Here is a 27,966-nt window from a genome sequence, read left to right as displayed (position 1 = left end):
ACCTATTTTACTTAAGCTATAATAAAAAAATATATTACGACAGATGTAATGTACTATCTAAAATAGATGGCATTAATTCGATCTGGATTATATAGCATAAGATATTTATAAATTGTTCCTATTATTGATATATATATATATATATATATATATATATATATAGAAAGAGAGAGAGAGAGAATATGATGGAGCATATTCTCTTTTTCTTGGACAATGCAATTAAGGATCATACACTCAGGTTAACAAAAAATAATTGCAGATTGGTTATAAGAAAATTTACTCTTTAGTCAGGGTAATAAGCTGTTGATATGCATTCAATCTAGCCTTGTATAAACAGAGAGCTTAAGTGATTTAGAGGAATTAGATAAATATTTCATCATCATTCTACTCTTCCGTTTGGCACGCGTTGAGTCCCTATTTAGATTTCGTCCTCCATTATTGTCGATCTCTTGAATCTTGCATCATTTGTTGATAACTCTGAAAGCCTATGTTTTCATTTAGGCATTGGACCATTCTCTTTTGGGTCTTCCTGGTGGTCTCTTATCTCCAATTTTTCCTGTCAGTACTACATTAGGCAGCCTGTGTTATTTCATACAGTTCACATGTCCAAACCACTGAAGTTGTTTTTTGTAGATCTGCTCTATTATTCTGCATTCAAAATTTAGATCTCTCCTTACTTGTTCATTAGTTTTATGTTCTCTCCAATTTGTTTTATTGATTTTCCTTAGACATCGCATTTCAAATGACATTATTTTTTGCCTTTCTTTCTTATTTCTTCTGCAATTCTCTGATCCATAAGTTGCTGTGGGTATGATGACAGTTTCATATAGTTTAATTTTTAGACTATTTGAGATTTTATTGCTCTTCCATATGTTTTTGAGTTTATTCATGTTTGTCCATCCGATGTTCAGTCTATGATTAATTTGGTTAATATTACTTCGTTTCTGGTTATCAGAGAGCCCAGGTATACAAATTTTTGTACTTGTTTTATTTGTTGGTTTTGGATGTTTATGTTTGTCTTCTATGTTTTATTTATATTAATATTAATTCCATAATTGTTGCTTGCTTTATCAATGTTTGTTAATATTTGTTTTAGTTCTTTGGTTTCTGTTAGTCACATCATTTGCATATTTTGTGGTTTATATTTTTCCATTTATTATTGTGCCTCATTTTTCTTCAATTGATTTCATTAGTTCTTCTAGGTAGATATTAAATAGATATGGAGATAAAGGTCATCCCTGCATGACTCCTTTCTCTATTTCAAATTTCTCTGTTTTAAGGTTTTTGAATTTTACTATTGCTCTTGTATTTTTGTAGAAATTGTTTACAAACATGATTATTTCATGATCAAGTGGAATTTTTTTGTAGTTGCTTCATTAAATTTTCTCTGTTTACAGAGTCAAATGCCTGCTGGAAATCGATGAAGCACAGATAGAGGTTTCTTCTTATTTCAATATTTTTCTGCAGTGATGTTTAATGTGAATATTTGGTCTATTATTGATCTGTCTTTTCTAAATCCTGCTTGTTCTTCCCCTATTGTTTCTTCATATGTTTTTAAGTATCCTATTTTGTAAGATCCTTATAAATATTTTATATACAGGTCAACTGTCACTAATCCGACAGCGTTCGGACCTCTGAGGTGCCGGATTAGTGAGTTTGCCGGATCATCAGTGGTTATTTTAGCACATACATTTTACCCAACAGCTAACCACCTCATCCTACCTTTAACACGTTGACTGCCAGGCTAGTTTAAGAAAAAAATTCCACAGGGACCAAAAAATATTTAGCAAATAATTTGACTGGTAATTCTAAAATAAATATTGTAATGTCAGTGTTATTGTTTTTTCACTTAAAATATTAAAAAAAAAAAAAAAAAATTTTTTATGTCACATATGTGGCCAACGTGGCCCAGTAGGTTACTTTATTTCTTGAGAGGCCGTGTCAGCCATATACGTGTGATGCTATTATGGCAAACATATGATTAGTTTATTGCACGTGTGGTGAGCGCTGCGATAAAATAAACTCTCAAACGTCACAATAAGTTTGTCAGTATTGTTAGAGATTTTGTGAAAACAAGTTCGTTAGTGCACTGTATTATCCATCATATTGTGTTATGTTTTTCTGCATGTTTGTACAAGTGTGTTGTAAAAAAAAAAAAAAAAATTAAAAAAGGAATGGCTAAAATAAAATTACTAAAATAAGAGGAACTGAGAGAAATTTATGGAATTTACAATTAAGCAGAGTTACTCTTCTCACAGACACACACTGCTGTCGAGTTTTTTCAGAAGTTCAACTTTACCTGTTATGGACAATGTAGTAGTAGTAGTAGTAGTGGCATGTGATGCAAGAAAGCAAGTGTATGAGCTTATGCAGCATCATCCAAAAAAAAAAATCACACCATTCCCTCCAAATGCCTGTCCAGTTCCTCAACGTCAGATGGAAGTTTGTTCCAGCAATTAACCTCCCGCTGGCTAAAGGCAAATTTCCACACATCTATTCTACATCTGTCTTTTCTTAATTTGAATTTATGTCCCCTTAGGTTCGTAATCTGAACAACTGGAAGGATCCCATCAGAATTCAGCATGCTCAACCCATTCAAGGCCTTATACTCAATCAGATCACTGCGCAGGTGCCTAGTCTCAGCCACTGCAATTTGCAGAACTTAAGCTTCTCTTGGTAAGAGGATCCCTTCATTCCCCTCACCAATCTTGTTGCCCTTCTCTGTACACGCTCAAGCAAATTGACATCCTTCCTAAAAGGATGCCTCCAGACCTGTACGCAGTACTCAAGGCGTGGCCTGACCATTGCCTTATACAGAGGGACAATCACCTCCTTTTCCCTGCTAGCAAAATTCCTATATATCATTGACAAAATCCCATGACCTGCCCTGGCAGCCTGTCTGCATTGCTCAGAAAACTTCACAAAACTGACTGCACAATTACTCCCAGGTCTTTTTCATTTTCTACCACCTTAAGTGTAGTACCACACGGTACTTTTCTCTCAGGTTACTTCTACCCATATACAATACTTTGCATTTATCAAGGTTAAACTTCAGTTGCCACTTCTTAGCCCATCTGCTCAAATTATCTAGATCCTGTTGCAGTAGCACACTGCCATTACTGTCATTAACAACCCTGCCAACCTTTGTATCATCTGCAAAATTCAACACTAAGCCTGATATACCTTGATCAATATCAAGGTATATCAGGCTTAGTGTCTGTTTGATAAATATACAAAACAACAGTGGACCCAACAACGAACCTTGTGGGACTCAACTAATAACATTAGTCCACAAAGAGCCGCACCCATTGATTACCACCCTTTGTCTTCTCCCACTTAACCATCCTTTTATCCATTGTAGCAACTTACCCTTAATACCATTCTGCTCCAATTTGTAGAATAGTCTTCCATGCGCAACAGTGGCAAAAGCTTTCCTTAAATCCAAATATATGATATCAAAATTATTTTTTGCATCCGGTTCCTTGGTAACCATCATAATATCCTATCAAATTTGTCAGATAAGAATTTCCCTTAACAAACCCATGCTGTGTCTGAATTATTGCTGCAGTCTTGTCTAGATGATCGTGCAATGCATCTTTAACCAGTGACTGCATTATTTTACCCAGAACAGAAGTTAAACTAACTGGTCTGTAATTACTCGTGTCACCCTTCGATTCCTCCCTTTGTGAATTGGGGATACATTTGCACATCTCCAGTCCGTGGGAACCTCCCGAGTCCAAGGATGCTCTCATAATTATGGCTAAGGGTTTGCTTAGTTGCTTTGCCGCTTCCTTTAATACAACTAGATAGATCCCATTCACCCCAGGTGCTTTTCTTATGTTTAACTTCAACAATTTCTTCTCCACTTTGCTCTCAGTTATTACAAAATCATTAAGTACCCTGCTATAATTTGATAACCTTCTGCCATTTTCAAACCTTAATAATTCCTCATGTCTGAATGTAGATGCAAAATACTCATTCGGTTTGTTTGCTATCTGAGCAGGATCATCAACAGCCGAACCATCGATGTCAAGTGGACCAATCAGATTCATCCCCTTCCTTTTAGAGTTTATATAAGTAAAGAAATCCTTGCTGTTTTTCTTAACATCTTTTGTCAAAGATTTCTCGTAATCTGCCTTCGCCTGCCTAACCTCCTTTGTGACCTGATTACAGACTAGCTTATATCTGCCATGGGTTGCTGAGTCGCTTAATAATTTATATGCATCTTTCTTCTCTGTCTCGAGTGTCATTAGTTCATTTGATAAACATTTAAGCCTAAACCTTGAACAATATTTCTTAATAGGTATGAAACTTTTAGTAGCTTCCACGATTAATTCCTTGAGTGCTTCCCACTTAGAATTTGCTGTTGGTAACATCATCAGTTGATCCCACTGTACAGAATTTAACAACTGTCTAAGACCACTGTACTCACCTTTACGGAAGCAAAAACCCTTTCCTTTTCCCCTGATGATAATTAAATCTTTAAGTAAATCCCACATCAGTACACTGTGATCACTGCCACCTAGTGGTTTCTTTATCTCCAAATTCTTAATACACGAATGATCATTGCTGATTACCAGATCAAGAGTATTACTCTCTCTCTGGTTGCCTCTCGAACATGCTGCTGCAGAAAACAATCATCCAATAAATCCACAAAAGTCTGACTAGTGTGTGAGTGATAAACCCACAAGTTCCAGTCCATATCTGGGAAGTTAAAATCCCCCATTATAAGACATTCTGATTTACTAGCCCACTATTTCTCTGTACAATTGTTCATTGTACTCATTCGAGTCATTAGGCCTATAACACACTCCTACTCTTATTTTTGCTTTCGCAGTGCTTATGTCACATCAAACTGACTCAACGGTGCACTGTTCATCTATATGAACTGGGTGCACTTCTTTTGATTTTGTTTTTCTTAATTAACAACATAACACCTCCTCCCTTCCTATCCTGTCTATCCTTTCTGTCATTGTACTCCCCAAATTCCAGTTCTGCATTCTTAATATCAGTGTGACAATGTGTCTCTGATATCCCAACAATATCTGCCTTTGATGTCTTGACCAACACTTCAAATTCATCAAATTTATTTACTATACTTCTAGCATTGGTATATAGGTGCAAGCATACATGCACCTATTCCTATTTACCCTGACACATCCCATATACCCACCTGTTTCATGATGACTGCCATCTGTCCCTGAAACCCCCAACACCCCTTGCTCCAGGTCTCTACTTATTCTAATAGAAGTTGTTCAAGAATCACCTTCACCTCTGCCTGCGGCTACTGTTAAATTATTAGTCCTTGTATCCCCCTAAGCTAGCAGTTTTCCGACCCACTTAACACTGCCTCGATAGCATCAGCAAATATTCTTGCACCCTTTCTATTTAAGTGTATCCCATCCCTGTAGGAGCAGTCTCTCCTGTTAACAAGTACAGACCAGCCTGAGGAAAATTCTATCCCTTGAGCCTTGCACAATCTTTCCAGGGCCGAATTGATCGACAAGGCTCTCATCCTATACTCCCTCCTATCGTGTCTGGGCAGAATTGCAGACAATTTCAAATTCAACCCAAATTCATGGCTTTTGTTCAACAGTGACCTGTACTTGTTAAGTAATTCTGCCTGTCTCCTACTCTTAATATCATTAGTGCCAACGTGTAAACTCTACAACTATATCACAGTGTTTATGCTTTACACCACAAGAGGCACTTCATTTATGCATTGGAACCATGGCTGGGGCTAAATGTGAGCAGGTTATAATAATAAATGCAGAAAAACAAGTGGGAATGGCTTGCCAGTGTTTGCGAGTTTGTGCGAACAGCTGATGCTGCAACTAACGCCACCAAAACAGTAGCGGCAAGTCAGTGTGCCGGCCCAGGAAATTTGAAATTATGTCCGGATTACCGGTGGCCAGATTAGTGATGATCGACCTGTATATGGTTTAAAAGGGTAATGGATCTGTAATTCTGACAGTTTTCTTTATCTTCTTTTTTTGTGTATAGATACTATTATTCCACTTTTCCAGTCTTCTGGTATATCACCTGTAAATAAAATTCGATTAAAGAATTGTATGAGATGTTTTAACATTGCATCACCTCCGAATTTCATTAGTTCTGCTTGGATACCATCATTTCCGGGTGCCTTGTCATTCTCCATTTGGCTAATTGCTTTCTGAACTTCTTTTGTTATCGAGGGTGCTTTATCTCTTCTATTATCTAAGGCAAGAGCATTTTTTCCTTCCCCTTTGAACAGGGTTTGGTAATATTCTTTCCATATTTTTTTTATTTTCTTGCGAGATTCCTGTTTTTATTTTTCATCACCAGTGTTTTCGGCATGTATGTTTTAGAGAGTTCCTTTGAAACCCTGTAAATTGTTTTAGAGTCGTGAAGTTTATTTGCCTCTTTGCACTGCTTTGCTTTGTCTTCCAACCCTCTTGTTTTAGCAGCTTTACATAGATTGTCTATTTTTTTTTTTTTTTTTTTTAAGGTTTTATATTTTTCCCTTTTTCTTGATTGTTTTCTTTGTTTTAGGAGGTTTTTCATTTGTCTTTTTTCTGTCAATACATCTAAAATTTCTGCTGTAATCCAAGGATTATTTGGTTTTGGCTTTGTTTCTAAGACTGCATCTTTAGTCATTTGTTTAGTTTTCTCCCATGTATTTTCCACAGATAATGAATAGTTTATATCTTTTAATTTTTCTTGTAGTGTTTTCCCATAAATTTCCTTTATTTTGTCTTCTTCAAATCGTGATATATTTAATGTTGCTCTATGGTTCTTTGGCTTCGTATTTTTAAATTTCCATTTAATTGTTGCTGCTAGCAGTTTATGGTCGGTGTCAAAATCTGTACTTCTAAGAGTTTTAACATTTTGAGTGGATGAGTTCCAGTTGTTTATTAAAATGTAGTCGATAGTTTTTTGTGTTTCCATCTGGTGATGTTCATGTATACTTATGTTGAGATCTGTGGTAGAACAGCGTGTTTGTGATGAATAGTTTATTTTCTTTGCAGAAGTTCAAGAGTTCTCCTCACTCATTTCTATTTCCTATCCCAAACTTTCCTAATACGTCACTGAAATCTGTCTAAAAGCCTCCAACTTTTGCGTTCAAGTCTCCCATTATTATTAAAATATCTTTTTTGTTTGTGTTGTCTATGGTTTCTGTGGGTGTGAATAGAAGGCAGCTAGTCTGGTGCATATACCTGGAGTATTTTTATGAAGATTCCTTTTTCTTTACCTTTTATTCTTAAACTTATCATTCTTGAGCAGAAAAAATTTATTGCAAAGAAATTATGAATTATAAAATCTGGAATGAAATTAATATTTATCAATTTGAATAATTAATACAATGAATTAATCATTCAAACAAATACATTCCCTCAATCGTGCAGATTACCTTATTAGTTTCTTAATTATAATTTATTTTTAATTTATTTAATTATAATTTGTAAATTACTTAACATAGTCAATATAAAGTGGGGATAACATTATTCCATCAAGAAACACTAATTTGTAAACGTAGGGACAGCTTGGTTAGCTTGTCAAAAAATTTACACCCTCCTTTTAGAATTTATTACTCCTTAGTAAGGCTGATTAAAAGAGTTTAATAATGTATACAAAAGTAATGTAAATAGCTAAGCTTGTAAATTTAAAAAACTTTACTTCATTATAATTTTATTCTTACCGTTTTTAGATTGTGTCAAGAGGGAGTAGGCGTTTTCCAATTTCACTTGCAGTTAGTAATAAATATTTATTTTGGACTGATTGGGACAGCAGATCCGTAATTATGACTGACATGAATTCAACACAGGAAACAGTTGTTGAACGATTTTTCTTAGGAAGGCCAAAAGGTGTGATAGTGGAAACTGGATATCCAAAGAATTGTAAGTTGAAGAGCAATTTATTTATTTTTATTTTATTTCATTTTATTTTTTTGGTAAAAAATTTCAGTCTGTACGATTTAAATCCAAAATATTTGCATAGAATATGTAGTAATTACTCCTATATTGAACAACTTTTCAGCCTATTGACAGTGGCTCAATAGCTCATAGCTACCATTCAAAGAAATGCATTTCTCTCACTAATGGATACATTTCTGGAAGTGATTTTTGTAGTTCACCTCTGGTTGTCTTTTGACCATGACTTTCTCTTAGAAGTCACCACATCATCAGGATTTGGCAGATATTTTCCTGATGATAACATATATTTCAGGGATAAAAAGAAAAAATATACAAGGATTAAGTTTTGCTGCTGCATCCCCAGTAATGTATGGGGAGGTGGCAGCAAATCGGTACTTAAACAAAACTTCAACACCACTTTGACTTGCCATCTGTGTGGTAGGTAGCATGTAAATGAAATATATAGAGGGTGTTGTTATGGAGAAACAATGTGCTCTCCAGCCTTCCCTTTACATCATCTACAAATTTGACATCTTTATCACTTCATCAATGCCATTTAAGGGGTATTTTGAAATCTAACATAACAGTGAACTTGCACTTACACTTGCCTACTCCATCTAGGGCTCTTTACAATCTTCTCTCTCTTTCACTGTGTTGCATATTGCCATTCTCATTTTTTCTACTTCCTTTGATTATACAGACTCACCTCTAGCATGTATATTTCCAAATATGGGAACACACAGGCTACTTTTAACAAGTAAAATTATCTGCTTTCCCCCTTCTCCTGCACTTAGTTTGAGCTAAGTTCTTACACTTGTGTGCTACCCTGACACGTACCTTAAAGTATTTAAGCTTGCTGCCCTAATGTTAGCTTCCTGTTCATTTGAAACATTGCCGTCATTAGGGCACATCTTTCCAACAGAAGCCAGTTTCAAATTTTAGATTTCAAACAAGAACCCCTGAGTTGTGTGCCAGTTTTACTTTGACCCCTATCTTCACATAGACACATATATTATCCCTTCCCTCTTAGCTAGCATTTCCCTTGAACTAGTTTTGTTCAAATGTACCATATCTACAAAATAGATTCCTACTATCTACAAGCGCAGACCACATTTTTTTCCAAAAACCTGGATTAACTCTAGACTTGAGCAAAATTCCTGAGTCTCTAAAGCTTTCAACATATAGTCCCTCCTATCATGATTAGACTGAGTTTCAGAGGCTAGATAGGAACTCTAAACTACTTTTCAGCAACACTATAAAATATGCAGTCCATCCCATAAACTGCATTCATCTCTTATGAATTGTTTCCCCTCCTTGGAGAAATAGATCACATGATGAATCTGTGCACCACTCCCTTTTTAGTCACTTTTCTCTTCTGTAGAAACAACCCTCATATATACATCTGAAATCTTAGCTACCCGTAGATTTTGTTTGTTACAATTTGATTTACTGTAGAGATAGAAGAAATCTAAGACAATTTAAGAAATTTAAGATACAGGTAAAGCTCGTATAACATGGCAGTTTGGTTCCTACAAAATCTCATGTAATGTGAAACCGTGTTGCACAGGACTAAGAATCGGTACAAATGGTGGGGGGGGGGGTTATGTTTCAGAAGCTAACAAAAGTTCATTTTTTTATAACTATCGGAAACTTAATTTCTATAGTAGTAATAACTTAATGTTTTAACTTTTATTTTTTATAATAGTAGTAACTTTTAACAAGTACAGGACAATGTTGAAAGAAGCCGTGAGTTAGGTTGAACTTTGAAAGTGTCTGCAATTCTGCCCAGACACGATAGAAGGGAGTATATGATGAGAGCTTTTTCGATCAATTCGGCCCTGGCAAGACTGTGCAAGGCTTGAGGGGTACAGTTTTTCTCAGCCTAGTCTGTGCTTGTTAACAGGAGAGACTGCTTCTACACGGATGGGATACACTTAAATAGAAAGGGTACAAGAATATTTGCTGATGCTCTCGAGGCAGTGTTAGGTGGATCAGAAAACTGCTAGCTTGGGGGGATACACAGATTAATAGATTAACAGTAGCTGCTGTTAGCTGCTGTCACAGGTGAAAGTGATTCTTGCACTGCTTCTGTTGGAATGAACAGCATCCTGAAAAACAAGGTGCAGGGGATTCCAGAGACTGCTGGGCATCATTGCAGAACAAGTAAATACATGGGCTGTGTTAGGGTAGCTAAGAATAGGAACAGGTGCATGTATACTTGCGTGCAGTGGCAGATTACACATTAAGGCAATGAGGCACGTGCCTAGGGGCCCCAGGCTTTGGGGGGCCCCCAAGCCAAGACGTTTTCCTATAGTGTTCTAAAATAGATTAATGTTTTCAATAAACATCATAAAAATCTTGATTAATTTAAACTCTGATGCTAGGAGTTTGGTAAATAAATTTAATGAATTTGAGGTGTTGATCAAAACATCAAAGGCAGATGTTGTTGGGTCACACAGATATAATGAATGCAGAACTGGAATTTGGGGAGTGCAATGTGTACAGGAAGGATAGACAGGATAGGAAGGGAGGAGGGGTTATGCTATTGGTTAAGAAACACATAAAATCAAGGAAGTACAGCCAGTCGATATGGCTGAACAGTGCGGTGTTGAGTCAGTTGGTGTAACATAAGCACTGCGAGAGCAAAATTGAGAGTAGGAGTGTGTTATAGGCCTAAAGACTCTGAGTATAATAAACAGCTGTACAGAGAAATAGTGGGCCATTAAATCAGTGTCTTATAATGGGGGATTTTAATTTCCCAGATAATGACTGGAATTTGTGGGTTGGTCACTTACACACTAGCAAGGCTTTTGTGGATTTATTGGATGATTGTTTTCTACAGAAGCATGTTCAGGAGGCAACTAGAGGGAGTAATACTCTTGATCTGATTAGCAGTAGTAATTCTTTATGCATTAAGAATTTGCTAAAGGAACCACTAGGTGGAAGTGATCACAGTGTGCTGAAGTGGGATTTACTCGAAGAGGTAACTACCATCAGTGGTAAAGGGAAGGGTTTTTTGCTTTCGTAAAGGTGACTATGGTGGTCTGAGACAGTTTTTAAGTTGTGTACAGTGGGATCAACTGATGATGTTGCCAACGTTGAATTCTAAATGGGAACCTTCAGGGACTTAATTTTCGAGGCTACTTGATTTTTATTCCAACTAAAAAATACTGTTAAGGTTCAGGTCTAAATGGATGTCAGATGAATTAACGAGGCTTGTGGCAGATAAGAAAAATGCATGGGATACATATAAATTGAGAGGTGACACAGAAGCCTATGGTAGTTATAAGCTGGTCTGTAATCAAGTCACAAAGGAGGTTAGGCAGGCAAAGGCAGATTAGTAGAAATCTTTGGTAAAGGATGCAAAGAAAAACAGCAAAGAGTTCTTTACTTATGTAAACTCTTGGAGGAAGAGGATGAATCAGATTGGTCCACTTGATATCAGTGGTTCAACTGTTGGCGATCCTGCTCAGGTAGCTAACAAACTAAATGAGTATTTTGCATCTACATTCACACATTAGGAGTTATTCAGGGAGGGGATTGCCAGAGGTGAATTAAACTCTGGCAGTGAGCTAGATGATTTTGTTATAACTGAGAGCAAAGTAGAGGAAAAATTGTTGAAGATAAACATAAGGAAGGCACCTGGGGTGGATGGAATCTATCCATTTAAATTAAAGGAGACAGCAAAGGAAATAGGCAAACACTTAGCTATAGTTATGAGAGCTTCCTTGAAGTCAAGAGAGGTACCCATGGACTGGGGATGTGCAAATGGATCCCCAATTCACAAAGGATGACACAAGTAATTACAGACCTGTTAGTTTAACTTGTGTTCCGGGGAAATTAATGGAGGCACTGGTTAAAGAAGCACTGCAGGATCATCTAGACAAGACTTCAGTTATAGCTCGGACAGCATGGGTTTGTTAAGGGGAAGTCTTGTCTGACCTGTTTGATTGGATACTATGACTCTTTATAAACGACTCTTCAGTAAAGTGCAATTAATTAGAACTATGAGAGCTACAGAAAATTAATGCAGAGGTGTACATTAGTTATGGGCACAGAAAGTAAATTTTGGTCAATAAATAGACATTCAAAGTTCCTTTTTTTCATATATTGGAAATGAATGCCTTGCAGCATTTCCAGTTTGGTCAGCAATTCAGCTGCTTCTCATTAATTACAGTATTAGCTAAAAGTTAATTTTTAAGAGCAAAATCAGAGAACATACATCTTTGAAGGCATTTGCTATGAATTACAGTTGACTAGAAAATCAGACCAAGAACATTAATTTAAATATGAATGTTTTCCAGTGGAACCTTCTGGGTACACAAACACCTGCTAATGGGTAACTTCTCCCTGTGCATTTGGGGGGCACTATTCCAGAGTAGAGGTCTCCGTAGCCGAGTGGGCAGGAGCGGGAGTGCAGTAGCACACGCTCTTTGAGTAGACCAGGGTTCAAGCCCCTGACTGCTGAATGCGGTCGATCTGCCAACCCGCACTGGACCAGCGTGGCAGATTATGGTCCATTTCCCTCAACATGAATTGTTGAGGAGGCTTCCATCCTGCAGTGGGTTGATAATGGCTGCACTTTACTTTTTTTTTACTTTTATTCCAGAGTACACTCTGGAGGAGGATATCAAAAAATACAAACCACTATAGTGAACAAGTGCCGAGTAAACTGTACTCCAGTGAGAAACAACTGTGTGTGTGTGTGTTTTTTTTTAACATGCTAGACCAGTGCTTCTCAACCTTTTTTAAATAACTGAAATGAATATTTGTCTGTTTGCCTCCAAAAATGCAAATGCAGCCCTGCACGTATGTGTGTGCAGCTCTGCATGTCAATGCAGCCCTGCATAAAGAAAACTATTTACTGTACTTTATTCCTTTTTCGTAAAAAAAGTACAACTACATAATTAAAGTCAGTTAGTCACTTAAATTAAGTCATAAAAATTAAAGTTAATTACATAAATAAGTCATGATATTAATGGAAATAGTTAATTATATTTTAATATTTAATGCAATGGATGAGCTTGATGGAGATTGATTATCTTATCAATATTAGGTTTAATATCTGTAAGTAGAAGTCGTAAATCACCACGTTTAACAACATCCAGACAATTTCTTTGTTTTGTCAGCAATTGATATATAGCACTGAAATCTGTTTCGAATAGATATGATGTTGGAAATGAAATAAGTAATTTTTTTACAATTCCCACAATGCAGGATAATGATCAGGGATTTTCTTTTGTAACTCAATCAATTCTTCTACAAAACGTTCACTATTTTTCATTATTTAAAAAAGAATTTATAACCCAATCTGGAATTTTCAAATTAAGGAGATCTGTGCAACATTTCTAGATGATTACAAAAAGTTAGTAGAGTTTCATCAGCTATTTTTTCTTTTTTCTCTATTTCCAACAGATTTGGAAATTGATACAATTCACGTCGTCCTACGTTGTGCGTAAAAAGTTTTAATTTTGAAATAAATGCTGAAATTTGAGTTTTCGCCTTAATAAGAGTTACATCTTGTCCTTGTAAATGTAAGTTAATTGAATTGAATCTAGTAAATAAATCTGCAAGATAAGCAATATCGGTTTTCATTTTCTTGAGGTCATTACTAAGGTTGTTGTTCCTATCTTCAAAAAACTTTTGAGATAAAATCATAAAATCATGAGATCATAAAATCTTTTGAGACAGTTGCCTTTTGACAGCCACCGAACCTCTGAGTCAGTGGCAGATTTCTGCCCAGGCGCGCGCCTGGGGCCTCTTAAATCAAGGGGGCCTCAAATATCAGGTCTCAAAAAAAAAAAAAAAAAAAAAAATTGTTTCATTTTAAATTTTTACCCTCATCTTTATTACCGTTACTGAGTAAAACTATAATTTAAGATGAGAAGTTAATAAACTCTTATGCGAATATCCCTACGTATTATATGAAATATCTATGCGAACTAAGTGAATCTGAAGCAGACGTTATTATTAATGCTTAAATTAAGCACTTTCAGTTTTTTCCTAGTGGAGGTATTTTTTTTTTTTTTTTTTTGTTGTTGTTGTTGGCGCATAGGCTTCTGTGGCCATAATGCACCTCCCAAGGTTTTTGCAGTACTTTGATCCAAGCCCGAGGTGGGAATCGAACCCACAACCTTTGGGTTGCCAGGCAGGCACTTTACCCACCCGGCTAGCCCGGTCGGCTAGTGGAGGTAATTCCACGAGTGAAGAACTCTGTGACGATATTGTTCAAGAAACGATATTAGATTTGTTCGCGGAGGCAGTTCAAAATTATTTGCAACTAATTGGGAACCAATAAGCAAGCACAGTAGTCTTTTAAGGCCTCTGAAATCACTAGTGCGCTGGCTCATATGTAATGGAGCATCGTCTTTTTTAATAGCTTTCGGAACTAACATTTCGCTGACGAATCTGTTACAAATTACTAGAGTTTGGTGTGGTTGGTGTTTTAGTGTAGGAGTATTTTTGTTTTGTTATCAAGTAAGTATCTGTAATATCTTATGTATTGTTTATGTATTTATCAAAACTGAATTGTTTGATGAGGTGTGACATTTATAACAAGTGATAATTAGGGATTAATTTTTGAATTCCCAGTTAATAAAATATGTATGAAAGAATTGTGCAACCAAAATGATTAAAACCGCAACACCAAATCTAGCGCGCGTGCTATAGTAAAAACGTGCGCGTAGAATGCACACTGTAGTGGTACCGAAAATATTTAGAGGGGGGGCCTCAAAATTAAATTGCGCCTGGGGCCTCTCAAGTGCTAAATCCGATACTGCTCAGAGTGAAATAGCAATCGTTCAAAATCTTCACTGTTTTGATCACAAAGGTTTCGAAATATACGATCACTCAAAGAATGTGCTTTAATTTTGTTTATAGTAGTAATAACAGTTTGTAGAGAATTATGCAGTTGATCACCAAGTTTTTTCGCAACTAAATTCTGACGGTGAATGACACAATGAACAGTAATAATATTTGGCACAGCATTTTTTAAATAAGCCATAAAACTCTTGTAACGGCCAGTCATTGATGGTGCTCCATCCGCCCCCTGTCGCCCCTTTCATGCCTGTCGCCCCCGCCGCCGCCCCCTTTCGTGCCCAATGCCCCCCGGGGGGGCCGATATCGCCCACTTTGAGAAGCACTGTACTAGACATTTCTGCAGAAATAGCAACAATCATCCAAATGGGTTTTTTTTTTTTTGGGTTCTTGCACCAGTGTAAGAATTATGAAAAACAGCTTATGCATTCCCTTTTAACTTCTCTAAAATGAATACATGGAGTTCAATTTTACCTTGATTTCCAGGTTGGCACCCAAAACGTATGTAATTTTGATTAACTTTTATAAATTTTTTTTTCTTCCTCAGTAACTTCATTGTAAAGTGTCCAGAGGCGCCTCCGTAGCCAGGTGGGAAGGAGCAGCAGTACGTAGCACACGCTTCTTGATTAGACCGGGGTTCGAGCCCGTCACCACCAAATACGGAGGATGCGGAAAGGTCAGGGACTGACCACCGCATATCCCCGGAGCAATATAGCCTTAGTTGCTAATGCTCCTAAAAACCAAATAACAACAAGTAAAGTGTCCACACATACTCACACACACACACACACGCAACAGAAATTCTCTGTAATCAAGATACTTCTTTGTTTTGTTTATTTGTTGTAACAATAAATGCTATTGCTTAATAAAACTCGCAAGCACTAGCAAATGCTAGAAATAACAAACAATTAACATAAAGCAACATACAACACAAATATGTATGTTCTACCAGTGCATATTTTTCAAAAGACTTCCACTTGGATGATTGCTATTTCTGTATAACAAGCATCTAACATGTAAAAAAAAACATGTACAGTTGTTTCTCATTATCAGCAGGCAGGCAGGCAGGCAGATTTGATAATACTTGCACATTTGATGATACTGTTGAGGTATTAATCACCACAATATGCTCGTGTTTGGGGTTTTCGTAAAAAAAAAATAGCATCTCTATTATAGACATTGAAATGTAGTAATAGATATTTTAGCATTAAATCAGCTCATACACCAACCATAAGAATAAGTATTTACTGTAACTAAAATATTTACAAATTAAAATAAAATAAATATTTACAAAAACTGCTATTATATTAAATTAAATTATATACATGTGAAAAACATTAAAACTGTGATAAAATCCTTGAGATAAAATACACTAAAATAAACCGGATAAAAACGATAAAAATCTCTGGAGCTTTCAGAAGCATCAGCTTCCTTCCTCAGCAGTAACAAAACTCTGTTACCAGTTTTTGTAAATATTTATTTTATTTTAATTTGTAAATATTTTAGTTACAGTAAATACTTATTCTTATGGTTGGTGTATGAGCTGATTTAATGCTAAAATACGAATTTGCCCAACCTCAGAGGCCTTTTTCAGGATGTAGTAATAGATACTTATCATCGAAAAAAGAATGAAGTGATACTTTGAAAATCATGCTAAAAATTTTATTATTAAACAGGAATTAATTATTAACTCAAGAAGGGCATTATAGGGAGTACTGTTAAGTAAGAAAGTTTTAATAAAGACACTTTTCCATGTGAAATATTTTAATTGGTTTGTTAGTATGCAAAGGATATTTGGTAGTTAGACCTCACATTCCCATTAACTAAATAAATTTTGCAATGTCTGGGATTTCAATATCAAAATTGTCTTTAGGCCAAATTTTGGGTTTGGAAGAAATTCTAAAAAACTTAAGCATAAACTACCATTGGAGAGAGACCAAATTGTACCACATTGAGGAATACAGTGCCCTTTCTTGAGTTAATTCTGCTTAGAGAAATGTGATTTATTTATTATGACTTGGTTACTAACTTACAATTTTGTTACCCATGTTCAAGTTTTAGAACCTCTCCCAAAAAATTGAGAACTGACAACAGATTTTGATATTGGAATTTCAAACACAACCAATTTTATATAGTTATTTTGGAAGGTAAAATATATACTATTAATGTTAGTTATTTTTTTCCTCCTCTTAAATAAAAGCTTACTGAATGTTTTACAATGATTATAGGTATATTACAACATGAAGCAGTCAACATTTCAGAAAATGCTGCTGAAATTAGTTCTTGTTTGTATTTCTGTCTTAATGGAGGTACTTGTATTCCACCATGTAATGAAAGTGAGCAGCCGTCATGTTTGTAAGTAAAAGGATTCCCTTTGAATGATATAATTGCATAGGAAAATATTCATTATTGGAATGAATTCCAGTTGTTCTGCCTAATTGTAGTTTATTTATGTAGGATAATTTAACATTGCCAAAATGTTTCAACAACTTTACTTCTCTGTAAGTTAATGTTAATAAATAATACAATGCATATTAACAGGCATATACCTGGAAATAAGACCAGTATAAACACAAAAGCAACTGTAAACCAAAATTGCTACTGATATATCTATTTCACAGTTATACATGCGAAGCTGTACTTCCTACCTGGGAGTCTAAAACGCTGATGGAACTGATATTTGGGTGACACTCAAATCAATGGACCCAATTTCAGCAAAGTCCAGATTGTCTGTGACAGCCAAATCCTCTGCTTGCACCTTCATGATGGTGGGACTGTTAGTAATCATGGGTATAATCTCCATGCACAAGTACATGGTGGGTGACCACCCAGCTGTGAACCAATGTAAGCAGGAGTCGAGGTGTGGCGCCCACACCACATGGAGGAATGCCACCCCTCTGTTACCAGGCAGTACTAGGTGGTAGATGACTCTCATCAACTGGTGCAATACCACCACTTTGCTTATTGGAGGCATGAAGTGGTGGAACCCATGTTTAGACTCTAGAGCTAAGTTCTGGTCGACCCCTCCATATCTCTTCCCTCATGCAGTATGATTGATGACTTTTGAGGTTATGATGAACATCATGACAGGTCGCTAGTTAGTACACCAGACCGAACCGAATGGTAATTCTCTAGGAGGCTTTCGGATCAGCTAGAGTATAATCTTGCTACCTCTACTCTGCCAGATAGTGACTGGAGGGAGTCCGAGTAGTGTGTATGCGGGGAGCATTGTAGAGGCCACGTTTTGTCAAGAATCTGGGTATATTCTTACCATGTGTACGCCATATCCAAAAATTTCATTATTTCATACAGCATGATCCACCCACTTTTTCTTACTATTGAATACACCATGAATTGTCAAACTAATATAGCAAGCTTATCTGCGAAAAGATCTAAACCTCCCAAGCACTTCCTAATTCATTTCACAAATATACGTGGTCTCAATTCTAATCTCAACAATGTCCATTTCCACTTGCAGTCTGCCAAACCCCATGTACTTTTTCTGACAGAATCTCAGTTATCAGTTGATTCAACTGCTGCTCATCTCAGATGCCCAAATTATTCGCTGTATGATTCCTTTTGCCTCAAAGGTGGTACTTGTGCATATGTCCGTTGGCTCCTCCGTAGCCAGGTGGGAAGGAGCAGCAGTGCGTAGCACACGCTTCTTGATTAGACCAGGGTTCGAGCCCGTCACCACCAAATACGGAGGATGCGGAAAGGTCAGGGAATGACCACCGCATATTCCCAGAGAAATATGGCCTTAGTTGCTAATGCTCCTAAAAATCAAATAACAATAACAACATATGTCCATTCTGATATTTCCTGTCAGAGACTTGGCAATTTGGAATCTCCTCTCTTTGATCTTCTCTGGCTTAAAATCTCTCTGCCTCATTGTGTCAAATCATCTGTTGTCTCTACCGTCCTCCCAACTCCACTAATCACATGGAGCTCTTTGACTTTCTCCAGTCCAACTTTCCTGACAGTGAGGTAATTTTTCTTGGTGATTTTAATGTTCACGATTCCAGCTGGCTTCCATTTTATAGTCACACCAACCCAGCTGGTCGAGATGCTGAGGCTTTTGCAATTACTAATGACCTTGCACAGATTGTTCATTTACCTACAAGAATACTGAACGATCCTAATCATACAGCCAACACGCTTGATCTTTTTCTCACAAACAACCCTTCTAAGCTTGCAACAATTGTGAAGCAGTTATTAATCAATCCAAACTAAAGTTTGAACAGGCTAAGAGTTGAAAACTTGCTTCTTGCCCTAATGGTAGCCGAGCATTCTAGTCTCTTGCCAAAGCTATTGGCCGCAACATTTGCCCATCTCTGCTCCCATCATCATCATTAGCCATTTTCAATCCACTGCAGGATGAAGGCCTCTCCAGCAACTTTCCAGTTCCTTCTGTTTTAAGCACTGGCCATCCATTTACTACTCAAAAACTCATGAATTTCATCTATCCATCTCCACCTTTGTCTTCCAGGTTTTCTTCTAGCCCCTCTTGGGTACCATTCTGTTATTTTCTTAGTCCATCTGTCATCATGTCTTCGAGCTATGTGGCCTGCCCAAGACCATTTTAGTTCTTTAGTTTTGATAAGAATGTCCTTTACTTGAGTTTGCTGCCTAATCCATGTGTTTCTCTTCTTATCTAATAGTCTGATTCCCAATATAATTCGTTCCATTCTTCGCTGTGTAGTTCTTAGCTTCTCTTCCATTCTTTTGGTGAGTGCCCAAGTTTCACTTCCATAAGTCATGGTGGGGAGTATACATTGATTCATTATTTTACGTTTCAGACAAACTGGGATATTGCTCTTCAGTATGTGGCTATATTTCCTGAATGCTATCCATCCAAAATTTATTCTTCTCTTGACTTCCAGCCATTTATCATTATTACAGCTAATAACTTATCCCAGATAAGTATATGACTCCACCTTTTCAATTACTGCTCCTTCAATCATTATTTCCCTTTCCGTGGCATACTTGTTCATCATTACTTTTGTTTTAGCCATATTCATCTTTAGTCCAAAATCCTTACTAACTGTGCATAACTGATTAAGATTTTCCTCTAATTCTTTGGGATCGTGGCTTATGACCACAATGTCATCTGCAAATCGTAAATGGTTTAGGTACTCTCCGTTCACATTGACTCCTTTCTGCGACCAGTGTAATCTTCTGAAAGCTTCCTCAAGGGCAGCAGTAAACAGCTTCGGAGATATTGTGTCTCCTTGTCGAACTCCTTTCTCAATTTTAAATTTGCTACTGTCTTTGTCTAGTCTAATAAAGGATGTAGCACTCTCATATATTTTCTTCAAAATCATAATATATGGAGTATCTATGCCTTGTCTTTCCAGTGCCCGAAACATTGCCTTATGCTGTATGGAGTCAAATGCCTTTTCATAATCCACAAATGCCAGGCATAATGGTGTTTTATATAATCATTTGCTTTCTCCATTAGCTGTGATATTACGTGAAGGTAATCCATAGTTGAGAATCCTGTCCTAAAGCCAGCTTGCTCTTTCGGTTGATTCTCATCAAGTATTCTTTCTAATCTGTTAGTAATGACCCTTGTGAACAACTTGTAGATATGGGATAACAAGCTAATTGGTCTATAATTTCCAATTTCTGATTTATCTCCTTTCTTATGCAGCAAAACTATGACTGCATTATTCCACTGCTTAGGCATCACACCTTTTCTAATGCACTTTGTGAAGAGCCTTGCCAGTTTTTGTGTTATGTCTCTTCCTCCCAATTTTAACAACTCTACAGTAACTTCATCTTCCCCCGGGGCTTTCCGATTCTTCATTTTCTTCAATGCATGTTCTACCTCATCAGGAAGAATATCGGGTATGTCGTATGTGTTGCTACTTTGCAATCCATGTTCCCCACTGCTGGTATCATTCCCTCGCTCCTTGTATAATTCTCTATAGTAGTCTTCTGCTATTTGAATTATGCCTTCTCTGCTGTTTATAAGTACACCATCGCTATTCTTCAGTTTCAGTATCATTTGTCTTTCTGTATTACTGCTCATGGCTGCTGATTTAAATCCTTTTTTTTCCCTTAATGCTTGTTCTACTTTTCTTGTGTTAAATCTTCTTATGTCCTCTCTGAGTCTCTTTCTAATGGCTTTGCATAACTCAGTATACTAATTTTCTCCCTGTCGGTGTTTTTCTTGCTCTTCATTTGTCGTCTTTGGTTCATCATGACAAGTGTTTCTTGACTAATTTTTCTTCTTTGGATTTCTGTTTCCCTATAGGTTTCTTGGGCTTTATCACTTTCAGAGAGTTGTAATATTCCTCGTCGATATCTTGGTCCTGAGCAGTCTGCAGAAGCTCAAACTTGTTCTTAAGTTCCAGTACATACTGCTTTTTCTCCTCCTGCTCCCACATCTGTCCAAACCAGATGGTTCTGTTGTAACTTTAGCCAAGGATAAAGCTGACCTGCTAGAATCCCATTTTTCTTCCAACTCATGTATTAATAATCTTGGTAAAACACCTCCCACCATTCCCAACACGCTCCATTCAATGCCTCCTGTGGTCTTCCGTCAAAAGGATGTCAGAAGGATTTTGACGAATCTTGATGCTAAGAAAGCTCCAGGTCCCGATGGTATTTTTCCACTTGTTCTCAAAACCTGTGCTCCTGAACTTACTCTTTGCCAAACTCTCTGAACTATTCTTTGCCGCCTTTTTTCACTTTCTTATTCCAAAGGTATTTTTCCCTCTGCTTGGAAATTTGCTCATATCCAGCCAGTTCCTAAAAAGGGTGACAAATCCCTCCCATCCAATTACGTCCCATTGCAATTACTTCTCTCTCTAAAGTAATGGAGAAATCAATTAACTGCCAACTCTTAAACTACCTAGAAACCTTCCATCTGATCAACAATCGCCAGTATGGATTCCGTCAGTGTCAATCCACTGGTGATATTCTGACTTATGTTACCCATTTATGGACTAATTCAATGGAAAGGTTCAGTGAAACACGAGTAGTTGCTCTTGACAACTCGAAGGCTTTCGATTGTGTTTAGCATAAAGGTCTTCTAAACAAGCTTCCATCTTATGGTTTTCCAACTGTTTTTAGTAATTGGTTATCCAGTTTTCTCTCTGATCGCTTAGTGAGGGTGATGGTAGATGGCTCTCTGTCTTCTAACTTCTCCACTAATGCCGGTGTCCCCCAAGGTTCAGTTCTTTCCTCCACTCTTTTCCTCTTGTATATTAATGACCTTCTTGCATTTACTGGAAATCCTATCCATAGTTTTGCCGATGATAGCACATTGCATTCCACTTTCCATTTTGAGAAACCTTGCCCTGCTCAATCAGCTTCAACTTCTCAAAAATCTGCTACCAATTCCTTAAATGCCGATCGTCAGGTAATTCTCCAGTGGGGCAAAGACAACTTAGTTGATTTCAACCCTTCTGAAACTCAGTCTTGTCTTATATCTCACAAAAAGGATTCTTCTGCTCCTATACTTATCTTTAGTGACACTCCGATTTCTAGGCAAAATGATATATCTCTTTTGGGGATTACCCTGACTTCTAATCTCTCTTGGCACAAGCACATTACAAATATTGCTTCCTCTGCATCTAAAAAACTTGGTTTTCTCTTTCGCTCTCGGCGTTACTTTTCTTCCAAACAGCTGCTCACTCTGTATAAATCGCAAATCCGTCCTGCCATGGAATATTGTTCCCACATCTGGGGTGGTGCCCCCAAAATCTCTCTCAGGCTTCTAGATTCCATTCAGAAGAGGGCTGTTAGGTTAAATAATGATTCATCTCTAACAGAGTCTCTCCACTTGCTGTCTCATAGACGTACTGTTTCTGCTACATGCCTCTTCTACAGATACTTGCATGGGCACTTTTCTTCTGAATTGGCTTATATAATTTCCGCTCTCTTTCAAAATAGTCCGTTCGGACTATTTTGAAAGAGATCCACCAGCCAACGTGCTGCCACCAGCCAACATCCATTTACTGTCGAACTTCAAACTCACAGAACCAACTTTTCATCTTCCTCGTTTATTCATTCAACTGCCGTTTTCTGAAACAACCTTCCTTCATATGTATTTCCTGAAAATTACAGTCCACAGAAGTCCAATGTCAACAAATATCTTCTTTTGTCTTCCCAACCTCCCAAACACGGTACTAAGTACTATAGGTACTAATATCTCTCGTTTGCGGTTTACATAAAAAAAAAAAAAAAAAAAACGAAAGAAAGAAAGAAAACTGTATTACTCTGAGCTTTCTTCTCTTGCTGTCCATATAAATTAGAAGAAAATTAGATTTTTTTTTTTTTTTTTCTGCAATCCTCTTCTGCACGGTAGAGGGCCTGCAGAAGAGGATTACAGAAAAAGAAGCTACAAGAACAGACTGCAATAGCAACTTAGAGGGCAGAGCGATGCAATTTTCACTTGTGTAGTCTATCAACACACAGCTCCAATCTTCTGCACCCATTTTACTTCATAGTTGTGTTTTCAGTCCTGTCTTCAGTTAAGATTCTCATTGATATATACTGTTCTTATCAACATTACTTTACTTATGACCTACAAATTAATACTGTAAATGTGTAAATTTTTCTAGAAAAAAAGCTATAGTACACGGGATATGAATTTAGATTTCTTGGATTTTGTTAAGAGTTCAATCTTTACTTGAAAGTCATATATAACTGCTCTGACTATTTAACATAGTTTTACAAACTTGTTTAAATGACAGTGGAATAATATTCAGTATTTTTAACTCCTATTTCAGAATTGTGAAGTTACCACTTTCTGCGATAGTATTCACCATAGCCATATAGTGCAAGGAAGCAACAGGCTTTTGCTGTACAAAACAAAAAAGTAGATAAGAAAATACAAATTATGCTTCCCTCTTCACACAGGTAACTATCCAGTTGACCTTTGAATTTATTCAAACTATCAACCTCAACTACCTGTGAGGGCAACTTGTTCCAGCAATCAACTATTCACTGGCTAAAAGAAAACTTCCTACAATCTAATCTAAACCTAGAGCCCTGTAATTTTAGTTTATGGCTCCTAGTTTTGGAATTCTTTATAACGGTGAGAATTTCACCTTTTTTCATTTTACTAATCCCTCTCAGAGCCTTAAACCTCAATCAAATCAGGTGGGCGCCTCCATAGCCAGGTGGGCAGGAGCAGCAGTGCGTAGCACACGCTTCTTGATTAGACTGGGGTTCGAGCCCGTCACCACCAAATACGGAGGATGTGGAAAGGTCAGGGAATGACTACCGTATATCCCCGGAGCAATATGGCCTTAGTTGCTAATGCTCCGAAAAACCAAATAACAACCTCGATCAGGTCACTTTTGAAGTGTCTGGTTACCAAGCTCTGTAGCCCACATAATCAGAGTCTTTCCTCATACAATGCTCCTTCTGCCGCTCACCATTCGATTTCCCATTTTTAGACCCTTTCAAGAAGCTCAGTCTTTTTTCATTTTCCTACTTGAATACCGTATTCCAAATATGGTCTTACAATTGCCTTATACAGTGGAATTATGACCTCCCTGTGTCTACTGGATAACATTCAATAAATCATCGATTGGACACCATGGACTTTCCTGGCTGCCTGTTTACACCATTCAGAAAACCTCTATGTATATGTCCATATTGTAACGCTCAGATCCCTTTCCTTCTCCACTGTTTTTAATTCAACCCCACCAAGTGTATAAGTTATTTGTGGGTTGCTATTCTCCAAGTATAAGACCTCGCATTTGGAGCATTACGACATAGCCTCCACTTCTCTGACCATCTTTGAAGTCTTTCAGGCATCCTGAAGGTTTGCTGCTTCTCACTAATCAAAATAAGAGTAATTCTTTTAAAGGAAGGCCTTATCAAATTAAACATGAATTAAGAAACTGATGTTGTTTCAATAGAATGCTTTTATCATACAGGTCGACCATCACTAATCCGGTTCCACTGCTAATTCGGACATAATTTCCATGAATGTAATTTCAAATTTCCCTGGTCACCACACCAACTTGCCGCATACTGTTTTGGTGGTGTTGGTAATGCAATAGTAATAATATTCACCATAGCCATATAGTGCAAGGAAGCCACAGGCTTTTGCTGTACAAAAAAAAAAAAAAAAAAAAAAAAGTAGATAAGAAAATACAAATTATGCTTTCCTCTTCACACAGGTAATTATCCAGTTGATGCTATGCTTTGCAGCATGAGCTGTTGGCGCGAACTCGTAAACACTGGCAAGCCGTTTCTACTTGTTTTTCTGCATTCATTATTATAACCTGCTCACATTTAGCCCCAGCCATAAAGGAAGTGCCTCTCATAGTGTAAAGTGCAAATGTCATACATTGTCCATAACAGATAAAGTTGGAACTTCAGAAAAAACTCGACAGCAGTGTATCTCTGCTTAATTGTAAATTCCAGCAATTTCTTTCAGTTCTTATTTTAGTAATTTTCTTTTAGCCATTCCTTTTTAGATTTTTTTTTTTTTTTACAACACACTTGTACAAACTTGCAGAAAAACACAACACAATATGATGGATAATACAGTGTGCTAACGAACTTGTTTTCACAAAATCGCTAACAATACTGACAACCTTATTGTGACGTTTGAGAATTTATTTTATTGCAGTGCTCGCAGCGTGTGCAATAAACTAATCACAAATGACCTTCATATGTATGCCGTGATAGCATCACAGGTATGTGGCAGACACAGCTTCTCAAGAAATAAAGTAACCTACTGGGCCATGTCGGCCACATATATGCGATATAAAAAATACTTGTTGTTTTTTCACTAAAAAAAAAAAAAAAAAAAAAACACTGACATTACAATATTTATTTTAGAATTACTAATCAAATTATTTGCTAAATATTTTTTGACCCCTGGGGAATTTTTATTCTTCAACTAACTTGGCAGTCAACGTGTTAAAGGTAGGATGAGGTGGTTAGCTGTTGGGTAAACTGTATGTGCTAAAATAAGCACTGGTGATCTGGCAAACTCACTAATCCAGCACCCCAACGCTGCCGGATTAGTGACAGTTGACCTGTACTATGCATTTATTTATTTTAATTGCTTGGTTGCATGTAGCAGTTAGTATCTCTTGATACATGAGGCACTAACTGCTACTTGATACTTGAAGTGCCAGCAGAAATCTTCATACGTGGGATAAGTGTTTAATTTAAATTCTTATGACTTTGACATTTAAATTCAGAATCTATTCAGTCCAATGTGTAAGTGATAAGAAAATGAAAATTGTCTGCCTAGATAGATACCTCAGTGGAGTATAAATGTAGAATCTGATTAATAGATTAGTCTACAACTGGTTAAGTTTACTTATAGGTATCCCTTGTAAGTTGTGGAGACTGGCAGATTGTCACTATTGACAAAATGACAAATATCTAAAGTAATTGGCGGGGGGGGAACAGTCCTGATAAGTTTGAAAATACTTGCTGCCAGTGTTGCTTGTACTTCTTCTGTCCTTCATGACAGTACAAATGATTCTGCCACTTATTTAAATAAGTCTTGGTTTGAATCCCATCAGACAAGCCTCTTCATCAGGCTTTGGTCCAAGCTCAAGCAGTGAGAGTAGGATTTTCCCTGTAAGCTATTCCAGGTTTTTGGACCATATAACATGTACATCTGTCCATGAGTACCAACTTCTACAGTCAAAATCCATGAACTAGAGTACCATAAGAAATGCCCTACTCATTCTAATATAATTTTTTTTCTTGTCTAACTGGCAGAACAACAGAATAATGAAAAAATTACCCCATCTATTGCTGCAGATGTCAGGCGCCTCCATAGCCAGGTGGGAAGGAGCAACAGTGCGTAGCACACGCTTCTTGATTAGACCGGGGTTCAAGCCATCACCACCAAATACAGAGGATGCGGAAAGGTCAGGGAATGACCACCGCATATTCCCGGAGCAATATGGCCTTAGTTGCTAATGCTCCAAAAAACAAAACAAACAAACAAAAACAGCTGCAGATGTCTTTCAGAATGTGAGGCACACTGTGTTGTCCAGAAATAATTTAAAGAATATAAGGTGATCCTCTCCCTTTTAATCGGTAGCCTTCACAATTGTCTTATCTCAGTTTTTCAGGAAAACCAAGGGATTCTTATAATAACCAGCATTGAAAGAATGGTCCATATCTTTCCTCTGCACACAAGCACACTTATTAGGTTTACTGGAGCTACAAAGATATAACTATGTTATTCTGGTACTTTCACGTAGGAAAATTGTTTGATTTCTGTATTCTTGTATTTAAAACCAATTTTTTTAAAGGATCCTTTGTGAAAAAATAAATAATTTTAACTGTATTTTCTTTACTGTTTTTTTTTTTTTTTTTTTTAACATTTGAGGATCACTCACAGAAGTAATCCATGAAACTACATAAAAGCACTTTTTACCTTGTTAACAAAGATACAAAATTATTTTCCTAATTTTTGAATTTCAGATGTTCTGGCAGTTTCACTGGTCCACGTTGTCAGTTAGATGTCCTTAAATCATACAGCACTCTATACTCCAGCACATCTTTTGGTGAGTACATGTGACTTGCTTGACTAAGTTGAATAACCATATTTGAATTTGAGTGCCTATAAAACAAAAAGAATATGTTTCTTATTTTATATGCATTTATGTTTGTAATTAAATCCTATGTAGTTTTGCACTGGTTTAATTCACCTCATGCTTATAAAATAAAACTCGCAGAAAAGAACAATTAAAGTGTTTTGATCCCATTGCAGTAAACATTCGAGGAAAAGGTGAAGAAGGTGGTTAAATAATTCATCAGCAAAATATTTTGTATTCTTTTAAATTTGCCATTTATTTCAGATAGACTTTAATCAACTGGATCTACAGTTTTGGTAGATCAGAGTTTCTCTTATTGAATAATAATGTTTTTATTATTGAAAAGGATACTTTGTCGTCATTATAACAGAATTGTCTTTGGTAAAACTTGCTTTCTTGCATCGTATGCCTTAGCTAATGTTAATGCTAAATATTAAAATAATCAAAATAACCATAGATCATCAAAATGTATACATGACATCCGAAATCTGGCTGTCTGAATACTGAAATTGCCCAAGAACTTGACATTTTTAAGATTCTAAATATAATTATATGAAAGTTAGAGTTAAATTTCTTCTTCTAATACCCAGTTTGCTATCTATGAATTCTGTTGCTGACAATTTACCAGAGGAAGTAAAAAAGGAGGTCAGTGGTGCTGAACTGTACTGACTGACTGACTGACTGGCTGTGTGTGTGTGTGTGTGTGTGTGTGTGTGTGT

At 36.8% G+C, this 27,966-nt stretch overlaps 1 protein-coding gene across 1 annotated transcript in view; it reads left to right on the top strand.

Moving 5' to 3' along the window:
* LOC150075770 (prolow-density lipoprotein receptor-related protein 1-like) overlaps window positions 1–27,966 on the top strand; it is a 308,354-nt gene that overhangs the window by 254,654 nt on the left and 25,734 nt on the right. The window contains exons 23-25 of the mRNA XM_090387878.1: window positions 7,688–7,877; window positions 16,937–17,063; window positions 27,135–27,217. Coding sequence (XP_090244004.1) covers window positions 7,688–7,877; window positions 16,937–17,063; window positions 27,135–27,217 — 400 coding nt within the window. The remainder of the gene's footprint in view (window positions 1–7,687; window positions 7,878–16,936; window positions 17,064–27,134; window positions 27,218–27,966) is intronic.

Source organism: Mastigoproctus giganteus, chromosome 13 (genome assembly GCF_048544385.1).
Source record: "Mastigoproctus giganteus isolate SK-2022 chromosome 13, ASM4854438v1, whole genome shotgun sequence".
In the NCBI taxonomy this organism is placed as follows: domain Eukaryota; kingdom Metazoa; phylum Arthropoda; class Arachnida; order Uropygi; family Thelyphonidae; genus Mastigoproctus; species Mastigoproctus giganteus.
This window is presented reverse-complemented; position numbering and strand designations above follow the sequence as displayed.